A 19,106-nucleotide genomic window follows, 5' to 3' on the forward strand; every position below is an offset into this window, starting at 1 on the left:
CCCTTCACAACCACCACAGCCCACGGAGGTTCTCTCTCATTCATTCATTTGACAATTACGCGAGGGGCGCCGCAGCAGGGCCGGCTCGTAGGCTCCCCGGCCCCAGCACCCGAACACCGAGCCGCCAGACGCGGCCCTGCGCCGCACGCATCCCTCGGGCGCGGCAGCCCGTACCCCGCCGCGCCGCGCCCCGGTCACCCGGATCCCGGCTCCGGCCTCAGCCGCACCCGAGCGCCCACGCCCCCCCGCCCTCCCTGCCGCCCGTCCCCCGGCCTCCGCCCCGCTCCGCCGCCTCAGACCCGCCGGGTTTGTGGGGCGAGGAAGGCGCGCGTCCGCGGAAGACCCCCGCACCCCGCGCCCTGGGTGAGGGGCCGCTCCGCGCGCGCGACTCGTGAACCTGAGGGGCCTAGGCGGGTGGGTCGGGCCCACAGTCCACTCACCTCCGCCGGGCCAGAACCGAGAGGTTGCTCTAAGCCGTTTGAAACCGCTTGGGCCGCCGCACACCCCGCAGTGTCCTCGTTGTTTATTGGTCCTGGGCGGACCGCCCATTGTCCTTCCATTGGTCCGTTTGAAAGAATTGTGGGCACGCGCCGCCCGCAGCCTTAAAGGGGCCGTGCGCAGCCGTGTTTCCCTTGGAGCCTGACTCTGCTTGGTCCTGTGGGGAGGTCACGGGGCGAGAAGCGAAAGATTGAGACTGTCCTGGAAGAAAGGTGTGTGAAGAGCTAGCTGTGCCTCCTGGGTGGTCAGCAGGTTTGCTTTACTTAATTGCAGGTATTTAAACTCCTGTCAGCCAGTCAGTTCAGTCGTTCAGTCTTGTCCGACTTTTTGCGACAACATGCCAGGCCTCCCTGTCCATCACCAATACCTGGAGCTTGTTCAAACTCAAATCCATCGGGTCGGTGATTCCATCCAACCATCTCATCCTCTGTCGTCCCTTCTCCTCCTGCCTTCAATCTGTCCCCAGCATCAGGGTCTTTAACAATGAATCAGTTCTTCGCATCAAGTGGACAAAGTATTGGAGATGCAGACAACACCTGGCAATTCTTTTTCCGAGTCATTTTATTCACAAATATTTATGTGCAGCAGAGTGAGTGCGGGAAACCAGAAAGGCAGCTAACATACAGTGGAAGGAGAATGAATGGAGCCAGGACGATGGATCCTGGTCTTGGACCTGCTCTGAGTAAAGCACTTTTCTCAGTAAATCATGTGGAACTTAGTTTCCTTATCAGTGAACCGGGATAATGATGTTTCCCTGATAAATTTAGTGTGTTGAATTAATATAACTAATTGAGTGTCTAGAAACAGCCTTTGAACAGTAATACATTCTTTAAAGACTTAATACTCTGGTTATTTGTAAAAATGAGAGACTTGGTTAATATGGTTCCTGAAATTCTTGTTTTGTCTCTACAGTCAGTGTTTCTATGAATAAGACCTGATCCTAAAGGAATTTGCAAACTACAGTTGTCAGAGGAATAAAACGTATAGAACTAGTCACTAAAATTCAAGCAATATGAGAACAATATAAAAGAAAAGCTGTAGATGTTTAGGGGAAGGGAGAAAATAGATGGAGAAAGATCTGTGAAGGGGATGTATTTTTAATCTGAGATTTAAACTGTATGTAGGCAAGAGGGTAAGAAATGGAGAAGGGATGAGTGAAAGTAATAAAACAATAGTTTTTGTTTTAATCTATCAAATTGGCAAAGATGAGAAAGTTTAACAACTTTTGGTTAGCTAAGAGTTAGAGAAATATACATTCATTTGCTCAAACTCATGTCCATTGATTAAAAAAAAAAAAAGAAATATACATTCAAAGTCACTTGTCAGTAAAAGTATAACTGGTACAAACTTTTAGGAGGCAAATTTAACAGTTATTAAAATGTAAAATGTATATAATCTCTGGCCAAATAATGCTACTGATGGGAATTTGTCATACAGATTTATGAATGTATGTAAAGAAAAATGTACAAATACATTCACTACACACTGATTTAGAAAACAAACACATCAACAAAAAAAAAAACACCTAAAAATTACATGTTCATTTATAGGGAACTTATATAAATAATGGTATATCCATTCAACAGAATACTATGCAACTGTTAAAAAGAATATGGTTAATCTATATGCGCCAGTTAGAAAAATGCACAAATTTTATTTAATTGTAAAAAAGGCAAGTTGCAGAAAAGCATACATATGGACTGATTTGGGGGTTTCCCCAGTGGCTCAGTGGTAAAGAATCTGCCTGCAATGCAGAAGCCACAGGAGACACAGGTTCAATCCCTTGGTTGAAAAGATCCCCCGGAGAAGGGCATGGCAATGCAGTCCAGTATTCTTGCTTGGAGAATCCCATGGATAGAGGAGCCTGACAGGCTATAGTCCCTCGGGTTGTGAAATAGTCAGACGTGACTGAAGTGACTTGGCACATGGAATAATTTTATTATATATGGTTATAATTGTATGTGTATATGTGTGTCTGCCTGGAAATGATTAGAACAATACTGGAATTTCAAAAAAGGGGATTGGGACTCATCAGGGAGGGAAATGAATTTTTTACCACTGACATGTTAAAAAAATTTTTTTTTAATAGAAGGAGAAGGGAGAATGTCTAGTAGTGGGAAAAGTATGGACACAGAGACAAGAAAGTACATTTTATATTGGGGGTTGAACCTGTGGGCTGATTTTAGAAGTGGGTTCATATTAGGAAGTTAGTGGGACACAAGAGTAACTGAGAAAGGAACACTTTTTGGAGGGTCTTGAATATTAGGGTAAGGAATTTGTACTTTATTAAAGTAGGCAGTGAAGAGCTACTGAAGATTTCTGAGCAAGGGAGTGACAAAATCAGAATTGCACTTTGGAAAACTAACTAGCTTGATTGTCTAATTCTAAAATGGTTAGAGTTGAGAGCCCAGTTACGAGTCTGATATGAGCAATGGAAATGATGAGAAAAGATCCAAGAAAGGGGGAAAGTTTTGGCAACAGACTAAGTTAGGAATAAAGGTGAGGGTGGGACCCATTTAGAGAGATGAGTCAGTGTGGCCAGGATTGGAGCCTAGGGAATGGGAGGCAATGGTTGCCCAAATGGAAGTAGAAAGTCAGGAGAAGCCAGTCTCAAAGGTTAGACAAGATGTTTTGTTTCAGACCTGTTTACTTTTACATAGCAATGGACATGCAAACAGAATCGCGTAAGTAGGCCTAGGGAGTCCAGGACGAGAGTTGTGAGAAGAGACTGGACTCAAGTGATACAGATTTAAGAATCACCTCCATGGAGTGAAAAGATGAAATTGTGGATGAGACCACAGAGTGAGAGAGTGGCCAGAATGAAACGATGAGCAATGCGGACAGATCCATAGGCAGAGGGGGCGGGGAGGAGCCGATCTGAGCAAAATGTCACCCTAATCTTTGAGAAACAGGCTAGCAGTATAGAGAAATAGTCTTCTTCAATCATTGATCATTGACATGTTTACTTTATTTAAATATTATCAGAAATAAATTGAAGATTACATGTAAGGAGAGAGTGATGGTAACCTGGAATTTGGTGAATTAACAATGTGCAGAGTCTAGATCCCAGAGATTTAGACTTTAGAACAAGATGGCAAAATCCCTTTTTGTCTTACTTGGTTTAGGTGCAACCCCACTAGAAGGTGGGCATTAAATGTCTGATTTATTCATTCATTCAGCAAATATTTTTTGAGCACCTAGTATGTGCAGGGACTGTTCTAGGCATTTGAGATTATCCATAAATAAAATATACCCCCCCCCAAAAAAAACCCTCCTCTTATGGTGTTCACATTATAATGAGGAAACATAAACAATCAACACTTAAGAAATTGTGTAGTATGTTATTGACAATATGTGCAATGGGAAAATAGAAAAGAATGAAACAAGGTAGAAGGAATTGGGAAGTGCAGTTGGAAAGACTATAATTTTATGAAGGGTGGTCAGAGTTTCATTGAGATCACATTTGAGCAAACGCTTGAAAAAGGCAAAGCAGTTCGCCATGAGTATATCTAGAGGAAGAAAGTGCTAGCCAGAGGGAACAGCTATGCAAAGACCCTAAGTTGGGTGCATACCTGGCAGGTTTGAGAAAGAGCAGAGTATTTGGCAACAGGAAGGTAGTAGCAGCTGCGGTTCTACTGATAATAGAGAGAAGGGAATGGCAGATTCTGTAGAGCCTTGTAGAAACCTAATACAGTACTTTGCCCATAGTAGATGCTCAGTGTTTAGCAAGTCCAGAATTATCATCAAATGGCATTTATTTATGTATTTATTAGACTTATGTGCACCTACTTCATTCCTGGGATCTCTCAATAGTTCTACACATGGAAGTTAATAATGAAACCCTTGTGAACATTAGATATCTAAGTGAAGACTGTATTATTGCAACCGGAAGCAGGAAACAAATGCCAAACATGGTGGCTGCTGAGTAATTGTGCCGAGCATTTCTGGAAAGTCTGCAAGGGTTAGGACAGTGCTCATTCCATCACAATCACAAGCCATTTTGGTGGAAACATCCCTACCATGGGACATGGATCCATCCAGCCTAAAAGGAGCAGCTTCAGTGATTAACTTCAGCTCTCAGTCCAGGTACTCCCTGCATTATTCCCTGGAGACAGCAGTGGCGACATTAACACAGATCTTATATGGCTGTGGGTTTTAATGCCTTGACTGGCCTCCAAAACGGCAAAGCCTATCCCAGCTTGCACTTGGTTGCATTTAATAGGTGCTGGTTGAATGAAGGGATGAACAGCTTTTTTTTTCTCTTATAGTCCATTTCTCCTTAGGCCCCAAAATGCAGGCTGTCCAAGAACTTTGACCACAGAAGCATCAGCTCCACCAAAGAGGAAATATGCAGAAAGGAGAGATTATGGACTTCTCTAGCAGTCTGTCAGCAGGCTTTTAAGGGCTGAAGGAAAAACCACTGAGAAGGGCAGGATAAGTGAAAGTTCTTGGCTCTTTGTGTCTTGTAAAATGAAATAAGCAGATTGGATAGCCTTGGGGCTAACTTCAGCCTTGGGTTTAAATGCAGACCCTTAATTAGGCTGTCTGGATCTGTTTTAACATCACATCAGGGTGTCTAAAGTTGTGACGTGGAGCCTTGACAGGAAATAAAATTCTGTCCCCTATGCAGAGCTCTACTTAGCCTCTGTCACCTGGTTAATGGGAGAATGATCTAGAGAGGAAAAAAGTGGGTGAGTGAGGGAATATTTCAAAACAAAGGCTGCCTGAAATATCCCCCAGCACATATCCTACTAGCTGGATCAGTTGAGTCATCTTCAAATATGAAGAAAAGATATGGACTGTTTCTTAGCCACAAAAAGGGTTCAACCACATTTCTTTTATCATTATATCCATTAGTAGAAATGACTAAAGGTACCCTTGAATGTCTGGAGAAGGCAATGGCACCCCACTCCAGTACTCTTGCCTGGAAAATCCCATGGATGGAGGAGCCTGGTAGGCTGCAGTCCAGGGGGTCGCTAAGAGTCAGACATGACTGAGTGACTTCACTTTCACTTTTCACTTTCATGCATTGGAGAGGAAATGGCAGCCCACTCCAGTGTTCTTGCCTGGAGAATCCCAGGGACGGGGGAGCCTGGTGTGCTGCCGTCTATGGGGTTGCACAGAGTTGGACACGACTGAAGTGACTTAGCAGCACCCTTGAATGTCAGTGCATTATGCTTAGAACCTCCTATACCCTCAGCTCTTGTAGATGCTCTTTCCTGGTTCCTAGGCACCACTGACTGTTTTCTTCTGGCCTAGGTTTGATGAAAGCTTCAGTTCATGCCTTGGAGACCTTTTATGGTTTACAGAGATCTGTTCATCTTATTCTGCTTTATTGACTCTGCCAAAGCCTTGACTGTGTGGATCACAATAAACTGTGGAAAATTCTGAAAGAGATGGGAATACCAGACCACCTGACCTGTCTCTTGAGAAACCTGTATGCAGCTCAGGAAGCAACAATTAAAACTGGACATGGAACAACAGACTGGTTCCAAATAGGAAAAGGAGTATGTCAAGGATGTATATCATCACCGTGCTTCTTATATGCAGAGTACATCATGAGAAACGCTGGGCTGGAAGAAGCACAAGCTGGAATCAAGATTGCCGGGAGAAATGTCAATAACCTTAGATATGCAGATGACACCACCCTTATGGCAGAAAGTGAAGAACTAAAGAGCCTCTTGATGAAAGTGAAAGAGGAGAGTGAAAAAGTTGGCTTAAAGCTCAACATTCAGAAAACTAAGATCATGGTATCCGGTCCCATCACTTCATGGCAAATAGATGGGGAAACAGTGGAAACAGTGACAGACTTTATTTTGGGGGGCTCCAAAATCACTGCAGATGGTGACTGCAGCCATGAAATTAAAAGACGCTTACTCCTTGGAAGGAAAGTTATGACCAACCTAGACAGCATATTCAAAAGCAGAGACATTACTTTGCCAACAAAGGTCCATCTAGTCAAGGCTATAGTTTTTCCAATAGTCATGTATGGATGTGAGAGTTGGACTATAAAGAAAGCTGAGCACTGAAGAATTGATGCTTTTCAACTGTGGTGTTGGAGAAGGCTCTTGAGAGTCCCTTGAACTGCAAGGAGATCCAACCAGTCCATCCTAAAGGAGATCAGTCCTGGGTGTTCATTGGAAGGACTGATGTTGAAGCTGAAACTCCAATACTTTAGCCACCTCATGCGAAGAGCTGACTCATTTGAAAAGACCCTGATGCTGGGAAAGATTGAGGGCAGGAGGAGAAGGGGATGACAGAGGATGAGATGGCTGGATGACATCACCGACTCAATGGACATGAGTTTGGGTAAACTCCGGGAGTTGGTGATGGACAGGGAGGCCTGGTGTGCTGCGGTTCATGGGGTCACAAAGAGTCGGATACGACTGAGCAACTGAACTGAACTGATTCATCTTAGGTTGCACAGTTTGCTCAAATAATATAGAAAGAAAGGCAGTGACTGTATTTTGAACATAACTATTAGTAGTTTGCAAAAATGTGTCCAGTTTGTTAGAATTTGACTCATTATCTCCCTACTTAGCAGTTCTAGATTTTATATCCAGAAAACCAGACAAGGAATTCTCAAGTCTTGTTTCATCCCTAAGATTTCCTGGAAGGAACATAAATACAAGTCTCGGGCCAGAAAGGACCTCAGCAATCACCTGGTTCAACCTTTTCATTTTACTGATGAGGAAGCTAAGAGTGAGCATACATGAAAATAGGGTGCTAGTCCCTGACACTGTTACAGAATTCTCACTTGCCACTGGTCAAATTCTTGTCAAGAACTGGGCCATCAGGCCAACCGTGTTCTCCTCTGCCACCTCCTGCTGAGACAGCAGGACAATCACAGGTTAGCAAAATGCATCCACCAAATTTTCTTCTTCCAGAAACACTTCCAGTTTTCCAGGCAAATGGTGTGTGTTCAATGCATTCATTTTTTTCTCCCTATTTGAAAGGTTCTTCCTGGCTCTAGTGGTCACCGTTCATAGCCTTGGCCTGTAATTCTGAGGCTCTGGCAGGGGGCACTTACTACAGGTATATAGGCTTGTGCATTAGACTGGATTTCATTTCTTCAAATGTCCTCCTTTCCTGTCTGTCCAAAACAGAATGGTGGATGGTTGTCCTTGAGCTATTCTACTTGTTTTTGTTCTAGCACACCAATCCCTCAGTAGAGTTAGAAGAAATACACATGACAGTTTATACTCAGATCTCATCACTTATATACAAAAAGATTCAGTCCTTCTTGCTTCCTTTTTCTTCTTTGAGGGGTGGGGTGGTGTTGGTGGACTCTGACCTCTGTGATAGTCTTTTTTGGTAACGCTTGGGCAGTGTCCAGCCCCTCGCAGATGAATGAATGAATGAATGAATGGGAACAATATTCTAGAAATGGTTTGTGGCTTAGAAAATCAACTGTTGATCCCTGACATCAAATTGTGTATCTGACATTAAGACTTGCATGATTCCCAATCTTCATTGAAAGGTATTATGTCCAGAGGCTGAAATGGGATCCCCAATGCCTGGTTCTAGCCTTAAGATGTAATGGATGGGCTATGAATAGACAGGTTCTTAAAAACAAAAGGAATTGTAGTTCATTTGACCCATTCTCAGAGTAACTGTGAAACACAACTAAGATCAAACAGAGCTAGTGGTAGACCTGGGACCAGAATCAACCCTTCTTGTCCCCATCCCCGTGCTTTTCTTTTAAGACATCAGTCTTCAGTGACCATCCCTGCAAGGCAAAGTCAAGTTCTGTGACACCAAAGTCCTCATAGACCTAGAACAGAAATAGAATGTATGTCATGGCCGTACATGCCATGACGGTTCCTTTTGGTGCCCAAAGAAGACTCCACTAACCATCATGACACTTTTTTCCACTGTGTCTGGACAGAACCTCGGGCAGCCATGACCAACCAGAGTTGGCACTCAGAATGAAACCTACCAGCCACCCTGCTCTAGAGGACATCAGGATTTCAGAAGCCAATGAACTCTGGTCTTAACCTGTCTTCTCAAGATGAGATGAAGCTCCAGCCAGGAACCTCCCACCCTTTATCGCTCTTCATATCCCCCAAAGGGCTTAGTGGTGATGTCTGAAAGCAGGTCTCCACAGCATGTTTCAGACAGAGCAGGTGCAGTTACTAGTCATGACTCCAAGCCAGGCAAGGTGATTAAGAAAAGCTAAATTTATATTAAATTATCATGAAGTCCTAAAATACTGAACATAGTGGTTAAATAACTCCAGAAAGTCCAATCTCTCCAGTGAGTAACGTTAAAACCATTACACGTGAGCGTGGGAGAATCACTTCCATTAGTTTAGGACAGAGAGATTTTGCTTTTTACATAGTAAATCAGTGCTCAAATAGATATTTCTTCAAATATGTCCTTTCTACATTCTGAACAGCCCAAGTGCAATAAGATCCTTCCCCCTTTCCACATGAGAAGATACCGTTTGGCTACTTTCTCTCCGCATCCCCAAGCCGCGAACCCGAGGACCCAAAGTGCTCCTTCTTCTACTGCCCCGTCAAATGTGAAATGCCCCCCTTTCCTCCCAGGAGGGGGACCGACCTTTTCCTGTTTTGTGTTCTGGGAAATCTTTCTTGGCCTGGCCTGGCTGTCCTTTGAGGATCCAGACCTGAGGCTGGCTACTGAGAGCAGGGCTAACAGCCTGGCACCTGTCTCAAGCGATCTTAGAACCAACAGGAAAGGGTTAGCTCTGGTCTTCCCTTTTCACTCACATGTTTGGTGGCTGATTTCTCAATGCCAGGAACCCCAGGACATGCTTCAAATTTGGAAACTTACCCTCAAGGCACCCCCATCCATCCTCAGCTCCTATTGTGGCTTCTCATCCCTGGGTCAAAGAAGTCTGGGTGTGCCCTGGGCTGAAAGGGCCTCCTCATTGTTTCTCTCTACTTTTCTATTCCTTGCCCCCCACAGACACACACACTTCGCATCTTTATTTAGGCCTCTTCACCACAGGTGCCCACAAGGCTAGATCAGAATAAGCACATTAGGCACTGAAAAACAAACAAACCCAGAAGAGCTAAGTAGAAGTTTAGGACAATAAGAAGTCTCAATTCCCCCAACATTTGTGTGACACACATGCCTTTTCTGTGAATAAGCATGAAGCCAGTGATGGCATTTCAGCATGGAATGGGAGTCACCTAGCTGGGAGGACTCGGAGTGGGTGCTTCACCACCCCCAGCTGCAGGCTCTCTGTCCACTCGCTTAGATCCCTGAGCACCTGAGAGAACGCAGGAGGCTCAGCCTCATGGACACTTCACTTTAGGCCCTGGGGGCCTCGAGTCTCTGACCTGATCACTCTTCCCAGCCATTTGTTGAACTTTACGGCTCTCCTTTGAGAAGTTGCTCCAGGATCTCTGTGCTCAGAATCCCAGAGAATGAGGAGGGAAGAGAGTGGCAGGACATTAAAAGTTCAGGAGATGTGCTATGTTTGGCCTAAGAAGCACTTCTCAGACATGGCAGAGACCCTGTGCTGAGGGCCGCCACACTTACTCAAGCCACCGGCTCACAGCCTGGAGGCAGCAGGAGGGGATTCGTATTAGCCAGCAGCCCTGTGGTAGGGACCCCCACCCCCAGTCATCTGAAGGTAGAAAAGGCTCCAGGCATTCTGGCAGGAGGAAGAACAGCTTGAGCCAGACCCAGATAGATCTTTTCAATGCCTGCAGCTGGAAAAACAACAACTCTCAGGGCATGAATCATATCCACTGCCCGCAATGGACAGGACACCCAGCCCAATCACCCTTGAAATCTTATTCATGTTGCCAGCGCCCTCGAGGCTGGAGGTTCCCCAGATGCCCATGCCAGCTGGGCTGACTCCTCCTCCTCTCAGCCTTTATCCTTCATCTCTCTCTCTGTACATGACCCCAGCCCCAGGCTCCAGCCCCCAGTCAGCAAGTTCTCCAGAGAAGCGGTCAGGCCAGCTCTGATGAGGGGAGTGCCGTCTTGGGTCGTCAGCTCTGGCGGGGCAGGCACTGAGGGTACCAGGGGAGGGAGGTGGAGCTCTGTAATGACGAGGAATCGTTACCAGGCCTGGTTTCGGGGCGGCGGGGTGGGATTGGGGGCGATCAGGATGGAGTGCAGGAGGTGAGGTTCATGGTACAGTCCAGGTCTAAATTCTGAGGACGCCCCATCATTTCTGGTGCACAGGTAGGTACGAACTCGGGTGGAAACAGCTCGCGCAGAGGGCTCGGGGAGCAGTTAACGGGGTGGGAGGAGGAGGAGCAGGGCCAGCACAGAGAAAAGGGGCCTGCCGTGTAAGCGAGCACGAGGACCAGGAGTCCACCAAGGAGAAGGAAGAGGCAGGGAGGGGAATGCGGGCGTTTAGACCTGGCTCTCCGAGGAGAGCTTGCGTTCGTGTCTCCAGCCTGTGTCGGGCAGGGAGCCCCGTCTTTCGGGAGTGGCTGCGGTATGGACGCTGCTGCACTCGGACTGCTCTTCCTGCAACAGCTGCTCCGTCTCCATGTCGTCCAGGGAGCCAGAGCTGGCCTGGATGGACACGGTGTCTGTCTTCATGCACACGTGATCCCGAAGAAGGCCCCCCCGGGAGCTGCGCAGTTGCTTGAGGTCATCCCACTCGGCATCGTCACCAGACAGGAGGCAGATGCCCTCGACAATCTTGACCTTCTCCTTGGTGTAGTTATGGTCAGGTCCACCCTGGGGTGGAGAGCGGAGAGACAGGGTCAGTTGATCAGCTCTCTCTGAAGTGGGTGGATGGAGTAGGAGTGGGTGCGAAGAGTGCAAAGATCTCACAGACAAACGGGGAAGTTTAGTCAGAGCCAATGTATAAGGCTGAGCCTAAAAGGAAAGGAGCAGCTTTGATGATCATTACCATTTATCATACTGGGAGGCGGGAGAACCGTGGCTTCCGGCCTTGCGTGAGCCACGCACTGGCTGCGTCACCTGGAGCGAATCACTGAACATCTCTCAAACTCAGGCTCACCTCTTTAGAGCAACAGTACCCATACCTCATAACCTATGGCTGTGAGCGTCAAAAGAGGTGATCCATGAAATGCAATTAGTAGGGACCTAACACATAAAATCTAACACATGAACATGCACTAAGTCGTGTTAGCTATTGCCACATCGCTAATGTGGTTTATTAATGCGACAGCATGCTAAGATACTGGTCAGAAGCAATTGAGGGAAGCAGTTAAATGTTCACTTATCCAAGATCTTAAACCACTTTTGTGCTATTTTATTCTTTTTCTTGTTTTTATTATTTTTTATACATTTTTAATTAAATTTACTTATTTTAATTAGAGGCTAATTTACAATATTGGATTTATTCTTTTTCTTGTTTTTAAAGTAGAGCTGATTTACAATTTTGTGTTAGTTTCTGGTGTACAGCAAAGTGATTCAGTTAAAATTCTTTTTCAGATTCTTTTCCACTATAGTTTATTACAAGATATTGAACATAGCTCCATGTTCACTTTAGTCTTAATTCTCTCCTTTCTAATATTCTTAAGAAAAGTTCAGAAGGTAAGGCAGAAAGACTCTAGAAAACCTTCTTATTTGGGTTCTAAGTGTCAATCCACTGGGGACCTGTAACCTACAAGCTTTTGTGTGAGGTTATTCTGACTCTGCTCCCATGAGCCTTGGGGCCATTCTCAAGCAACCAGGGATCCTTCCAAGGAAGCCTTAAGTTCTGCTCAGGCTTCTCCCTTTTTGGATTCCTCAAAGGATAGCCTTACTCCTGGTTTCTGGGGGATACCAACCAACATGCCACCACTGCCAAGAGAAAAATGGGCCATGGCTTGGCTTCTGTCCCTGGGATAGTGTTCCTGCCAAGAGCCCTGCAACTGCTTCTTTATTTTAGTAACAATTCAATTCCACAGATATTTATTGAGCCCCTACAATAAGCAGGATGCTTTGATGGTTACACAACATAAAATATGGTCCTCCCTACACTCTGGGAGTAACAGCTCCCTCGATCAAGCAGAGAGAGACAGCACACAAGTCCACAGGCACGCACACACATGCCCAGTCACCAAGCACACGCTCCATGCCGAATTAGTGTCAGATAAGATGCAGCCCATTCAGCGTCTTCATCACAGAGATACGGGGGGTAAGTCAGGAAGAGGTGGGTGGCATGGCACTAGCAATGGGGGATACCACTCCCTCTACAAACACACAGCAACAGGTACCTGAAATGGAGAGGAAATCAGAAGAGAAAGGGTGAAAGGCTATCAGAGGGGTGAGAGAGCTGCTGAGGAGAAAGCATACAACAGGAGAGAGAGCCACATGATTTTAGTGTCTAACCGAGGGCCCTCACTGGGCTTCCTTTCTGGGGCATCAGACAAGCCAGGAACCCAAGCAGCTTCAGGAGTCTTTCTCTCAAAAGATATTAACAGAGAAGGAGTCTGTCATCCCTGAATCTGCAAGCTATCCCTATAGGTTCGGTTTTGGCTTGTAGCAGAAGGTTTTTTTAATAGGGGAATTCGTGGATCCTGAAATCACATGATTATTATGTAGAGCGTATTAGTTATGCAGAGGAGCCCTGTCAGTGTGAAGGCTGGTTCTGACTGTGCTAGACAGGCCAAGAGAATGTCATATGGTCCCATTCAGGATAATTTCTAATGAAGGGTTGCAGGATTTTAGGAAAAAAAACAAGAGTCATATTAGACTAGGAAAATCAAAGTCCTAGGTTATATGCCCTCATTGAAATGGGACTATTTTTCATGCCTAAACATTCAGCAAATAATTTTTCACAACAAAGGGGTTAAAAGAACAAAATCACATAAACTTTCAGAATTGTAGAGAAATTCCTTTGGATTCTGTGATAAAAGGAAGAATAGCAAAACACCAGCCATTCCCAACTACAGCTTGGGTGCCAACAGCTTGGATCAGGGGTTAGAAAGCGGGAGTCCAGGAGTTCTGGGAGTTTGGGGTCATTTTAAAGGAGCACAGCCTCACTGCTGGGGAATGACAACTCTAGAAGAGAAGGAACATCTGAGCCTGGGAAAACATGTTCAGGCAGGGAGGTACACACCCATATGCCTTCAGACCTAAACCTCCTGGGATCTGCTTGCTTGCTTTTTTTTTTTAAGTTTCTATTTTTTAAATTGAATTTGTTACAGTATTGCTTCTGTTTTTATGTTTTAGGTTTTCGACCCCAAAGCATGTGGGATCTTAGCTTCCTGCCCAGGGATCGAACCCACACCCTCTGTGTCGGAAGGTGAGGTCCCAACCACACCAGGGACATCCCTGGGATCTGCTTTCTAACCTTGCTCTCACCAGGGCCCCTCAAGCTGGTCCCTCGCAAGCTGCCAACTGCTCCAGAAACCCAAATCACATTCCAGTCTTCTTTTCACTTTGCTCCCAAGATGGCAGGACCACATCACACCCCTCCCTGCGGCCTCACTGCTCAGGTGACTGGAGCGTGATCCCCCACCCGCTCCAGAAACAAACTCTCAGATACAAGTCTTCACGCTCACCTCTTTCTTATAGCACAGTTGATTGTACATGGCCGGTTTGGGGGTCGCTTCAATCTTCACTTCCTGAGTGGAAGTTCGGTAGGAGGGGTTGCTGTAGGTCAGGTTCCCCATTCCAGGATCAGTTAACTTGGACTTTTTGTGTCTTTGGAAGAAACGGGGATGAGAAATTAGTTCAGATCTGTATGGGGAGGATATCTGGGGAAGCTGTAACCCACATGCGGCAGGCAGCCTCGCAGTGGGCCCCATCTCCTGGTTCTCACACCTTCTGAATCCCTGCCCCGTGAGTGTGGGCTGGGCCTGCTGACTTGCTTCTGTGGAACAGAACATAGAAGAGTGTGGGATACTAGATTTGGTTACAAGGAAACTCCTGACAAGGAAACTGGCTTCCCTCTTGGCTTGCCCTCCCTCTCTGTCTCTCTCCTGCTTTTGTTCTGAGGGATGCAAGCTGCCATGTTGGAAGTGGTTCTATGGAAAGGTCCACAGTGCAAGGAACTGACAAGGGAGGCCTCCAGCCCATAGCCTGCGAGGAACTGAATCCTGGGCTTAGAAGGGGCTTGCCCTTCCTCTTCCAGTCAAGCCTCCAGATAAGACTGGAACCCTGGCTGACACCTGGATTGCTGCCTCGTAAGACAGCCTGAGGCAGAGGCACCAGCTAAGCGACACCCAGATTTCTGACCCACAGAAACTGTGAGGTAATCAGTAGTTGTCACTTTAAGTTGCTAAGTTTGGGGTTTATGTTGTACAGCAATAGAAAATGAATACACCAGTTTTAGTGTCGAGACGGACCTATGTTTCAATCCCACTTCTGGTACTTATTAGCTTTTAGGGATGTTGCTGGACATAATCTAAACTTTCTGAACCTTAGATCCTCATCCGTAAAGTGAGGAACGATAATACCTGTATTATAAGGTGGTTGTGGCATTGAAACATATTCATTAAATGGTAGCTGTTACTATTATTACTGTCATGGTGGTGGTGGTTTAGCTGCTAAGTCGTGTCCGACTCTTGCGACCCTGTGGACTGTAGCCTGCCAGGCTCCTCTATCCATGGGATTCTCCAGGCAAATATACTGGAGTGGATTGCCATTTCCTTCCCCAGGGGAATATTCCCAACCCAGGACTCGAACCCGGGTCTCCTGCACTGCAGGCAGATTCTTTACCGACTGAGCCATAAGGGAAGCCCATTACTGTTGTAGCTGTTGTTATTAGCAGAAGGACATTTTTGCTGTGAGTTGCATTTAAAGCATTTAGGGGAAAATATATATAGAGAGAGTGATAAAAAAAATATTCTAACTTGAAATTTAGGATTCCCAGGATGATTCCTACCGAGCAATGACACATCACCCAACATCGTCATAAAGGGTTGTTTGCGTGAAGAGAAAATCACTTCCAGCTTCAGTGGTTTGAGGCAGTGTGGGATGGTGGCAAAAAAGCAAAGCTGCTAGATCAGTGCCAGCTTTGCCTCTTACTGTGTGACCTTGGGCGACATCCCCTGTGTCCTCAGGACCCTAGGCCACAAGGAAAATCCCGAGGGTTGCTGGGGTCATGAAATGAGGAAATGACCTGTGATGTGCCTGGGGAAGAAGGGTACACATTCAGGCGTCTGCCCTTCCCTTCTGCTGCTCTGCCCAGGGACCCAGCTGTGAAATGAGGTTGGTGAGCAGCTGAATCAGTGAGCGGTCAGCTTCAAGGGGGTCCCAAACATGCTAGCAGGGCCCCTCAGCGAACATGTGGCCCCTGCAGTGGGGCTGAGGTTACCTGTACAGCATCAAAGCCGCGATCACCACCAGAATCAGCAGAACGCTGAGGAGTCCACCGATGATGTAGCTGGCGTGAAGTCCTTCCCCTGGGAAGAACAGAGGGACGCTAGGCGGGGACCACGGATGGTCTTCTAGCTGGCGTGGGGCGGGGAGGATGGAAGGCTCCTTTTTGCCTCCCACACCATCTGAGGACAATTACAGGCCTCCTTCTCAGGGAAGAGGCGGCAGGGGGTGGGCGGAGGGGGCTGAGAAGAAACCTATCACTCTGTCAGCATCTCTAACCCCAGTTCTACCACTTACTAGCTGTGTGACTTAAGGCAAGATGCTTAACTTCTAAGCCCAAGTTTTCTCATCAGTTAAATGTAAATAATAAATTCCTCATTTATTATTTATATTTAATAATAAATATATAATATCAAATAATAAATGTATTACATCTGGAGATTGAAAGTGAGTGTGTATATACAAATACATACGTACACACGTGTGAACACATTTGTCGTTTAGTCACTAAGTCATGTCCAACTCTTTGCAACTCCATGGACTATAGCCCACCAGGCTCCTCTGTCTGGGATTTCCCAGGCAAGCATACTGGAGTGGGTTGCCATTTCCTTCTTCAGGGGGTCTTCCTGACCCAGGGGTCAAACTTGCAGCTTCTGCATCATCAGGCAGGTTCTTTACCACTGAGCCACCGGAGAAGCCCAGGCACACACAAATATGGCTTAATAAATAGATGCCTGGCATACAGAAAGCACTCCAGAAGTGGCAGCGATTTATGGTTGTTCTTTCTATGAATTTAGTCTAAGGAAAGGGTTCATCAACCCCAGAGTCCCTGTGAAGGTTCCTCAAGATCTCACTGGAGACTTCAGTTTCTTACCTCTTGTTTTTCAAAGCAGATGGACACTGGGGGCTTACCTGGAGCAGCAGGCACGGCCTCATTGGAATGCGCACAGAGGCCCAGCCGGGCATCCTTTTCAGAGCACCTGTGGGGCAGAGAGAACCGAATGTGAAAGCTACCCGTATTCAACAAATATCTTGCCTTCCTCCAGGAAAAGGGGAAAGTCCTGGGAGGACTGGGCAAAAGCCTGTGGGGCAGAGAGAACCGAATGTGAAAGCTACTCGTATTCAACAAAGATCTTGCCTTCCTCCGGGAAAAGGGGAAAGTCCTGGGAGGACTGGGCAAAAGGCCTGGGATCAGGGCTTTCAGATAGGAGACTGTACCAGACAGGAGAGGTTAGAAGCAAGGAGAGGGCGGGACCGGGAAATACAGAGCAATCAGTGTGAGTCTTCAAGATGCTACATGGAACTCTGCTCAGTGTTATGCGGCAGCCTGGATGGGAGGAGCATTTGGGGGAGAATGGATACATGTACACGTGTGGCCGAGCCCCTTTGCTGTGCGCCTGAAACTGTCACAGCATCGTTTGTCAGCTATTTGTTGTCGTTGCTCAACTGTGTGCTACTCCATGGACTGCAGCACACCAGGCTTCCCTGTCCTTCACCATCTCCCTGAGCTTGCTCAAACTCGTGTCCATTGAATCGGTGATGGCATACTCCAATACAAAAGAAAAAGTTTAAAAAAAAACAAACCCTGGGCTTCCCTGGTACTCAGTGGTAAAGAATCCGCTTGCCAATGCAGGAGACACGGGTTTGATCCCTTGTCCGGGAGGATTCCACATGTGGCAGAGCCCATGCTCTGCAACAAAAGCTACCGTATTGAGAAGCCCATGCACCTCAACTGGAGAGTGGCCCCCACTCACAACTAGAGAAAAGCCCACGCAGCAACGGAGACCCAACATGGTCAATAAATAATTTAAAAAAATTTTAAAGATGCTATATCATGTTTAAATGTTTTAAAATATGTACTCTTTTGTTGTTTTTTGGCCACAAGGTTTGTAGGATCCCAGAATCCCCAACCAGGGATTAAACCCAGGCCCTTGGCAGTGAAGGGGCTTCCCAGGTGGCACTAGTGGTAAAGAGTCTGCCTGCCAGTGCAGGTAGATGTGAGACCCGGGTTCAACCCCTAGGTCGACAAGATCCCCTGGAGAAGTAAATGGCAACCCGCTCCATGTTCTTGCCTGGAAAATCCCATGGGCAGAGGAGCCTGGCGGGCTGCAGTCCATGGGGTTGCACAGAGTCTGACACGACTGAATCGACTTAGCATGCACATGGCAGTGAAACAGTCACAACACTGGACTGCCAGGGAATTCCCAAAATATGTACTCTTTAAATAGGAGTCTTTAAAAAGAAGAAGCAGGTCTGGGAGTGAACTGAAAGCCTGCTGAAAGAATACTAAAGACATCCAATGGTAGGCTTTATTAAACTACCAGGATGAGTGGGAAGAAGCTACCAGTCAAGCAGACCTCTCATTGGGTAAAGATTATCACAAAGTCTAGAAAGACCTGAAAAAATATATATATTGTTTTTCTCTCCTTCATTCTTTCACATGGGAATATGCAAGACATCCAGAGAGAGGGCTTAGATAACTAACTTGAAATGCTCGTTCTGAGCTGGCAATTAAAGGTATGTCCTAAAAGGTTAGAGCCCCCGGAGAGGGAAACGGCAACTCACACCAGTATTCTTGCCTGGAAAATTCCATGGACGGGGGAGCCCAGCAGGCTACAGACCATGGGGTCACAAAGAATCAGACATGACTGAGGGACTGACACTTAAAAGGTTAGAGAAAAGCTGCCTGCAAAAGCATCTGAAACCAAGGCGTACTGAGTCTTCAAACAGAACTCTGAGAGGAAAAAAATATCTGAGTATATTTTTTCAAAAGTTCTCTGAATAAACCCAAATGATTTTTAGTGCTTAAAAGTTAGTGAGAAAGGTCCGTGTTTATATCATATAATATTTCTATATAAACTCTTCTAACAAGAGAAAACAGGCCAACACAATGTTCAAAGCAATTATCCTCCAATTAAAAGTAAATTTAAAAAAGAGAAAATGGGGCACATAGAATAAATTTGATGTAATTTCAGGGACAAGAGTCTAGAGTTCTCACTAGGGCTTATTACTATGTTTCTGTTTTCACAATTCAAGTATTAATTACCTTTTAAGCTACAATTGATATTAAAAATAATATGACAGTGAAAATGATCTAATAGAAAAATGCCTGGGAAGATAGACATCAAAATAGTAAAAATAGAACATGAAATCAATATCTCAAAAAGGTATCTGCCGGGATGGGGAACACATGTATACCTGTGGCGGATTCATTTTGATATTTGGCAAAACTAATACAATTATATAAAGTTTAAAAATAAAATAAAATTAGAAAAAAAAAAAAGGTATCTGCACCCCACGTTCAATGTAGCGTTATTTATAATAGCCAAGACATGGAAACCACCAAAGTGACCATCAGTGGATGAATGGATAAAGAAAATGTTTGTATAGGGATA

At 45.8% G+C, this 19,106-nt stretch overlaps 2 protein-coding genes and 1 long non-coding RNA gene across 6 annotated transcripts in view; 1 reads left to right on the forward strand and 2 right to left on the reverse strand.

Moving 5' to 3' along the window:
- CKAP5 (cytoskeleton associated protein 5) overlaps positions 1–530 on the reverse strand; it is a 104,320-nt gene extending 103,790 nt beyond the window's left edge. For both annotated transcript variants that reach the window (XM_061381327.1, XM_061381324.1), the window contains exon 1: positions 441–530. The gene's annotated coding sequence lies outside the window, so the exon portion shown is untranslated. The remainder of the gene's footprint in view (positions 1–440) is intronic.
- A 1-nt stretch (position 531) lies between these two features.
- LOC133227042 (uncharacterized) lies at positions 532–7,734 on the forward strand. Its single transcript, XR_009729711.1, has 2 exons — positions 532–710; positions 5,758–7,734. It is a non-coding gene; the product is annotated as an uncharacterized LOC133227042 (long non-coding RNA).
- A 926-nt stretch (positions 7,735–8,660) lies between these two features.
- LRP4 (LDL receptor related protein 4) overlaps positions 8,661–19,106 on the reverse strand; it is a 53,550-nt gene continuing 43,104 nt past the window's right edge. For 2 of the 3 annotated variants that reach the window (XM_061381328.1, XM_061381330.1), the window contains 4 exons: positions 16,624–16,691; positions 15,707–15,794; positions 13,950–14,091; positions 8,661–11,169 (listed from right to left, as the gene is read on the reverse strand). In XM_061381328.1, the coding sequence (XP_061237312.1) occupies positions 10,837–11,169; positions 13,950–14,091; positions 15,707–15,794; positions 16,624–16,691 (631 nt within the window). In that variant the 3' untranslated portion in view covers positions 8,661–10,836. Of the gene's footprint in view, positions 11,170–12,659; positions 12,719–13,949; positions 14,092–15,706; positions 15,795–16,623; positions 16,692–19,106 lie in introns of all 3 variants that reach the window. The other variant, XM_061381329.1, reaches the window with a different exon arrangement.

This window comes from Bos javanicus, chromosome 15, assembly GCF_032452875.1.
Source record: "Bos javanicus breed banteng chromosome 15, ARS-OSU_banteng_1.0, whole genome shotgun sequence".
NCBI classification, from domain to species: Eukaryota; Metazoa; Chordata; class Mammalia; order Artiodactyla; family Bovidae; genus Bos; species Bos javanicus.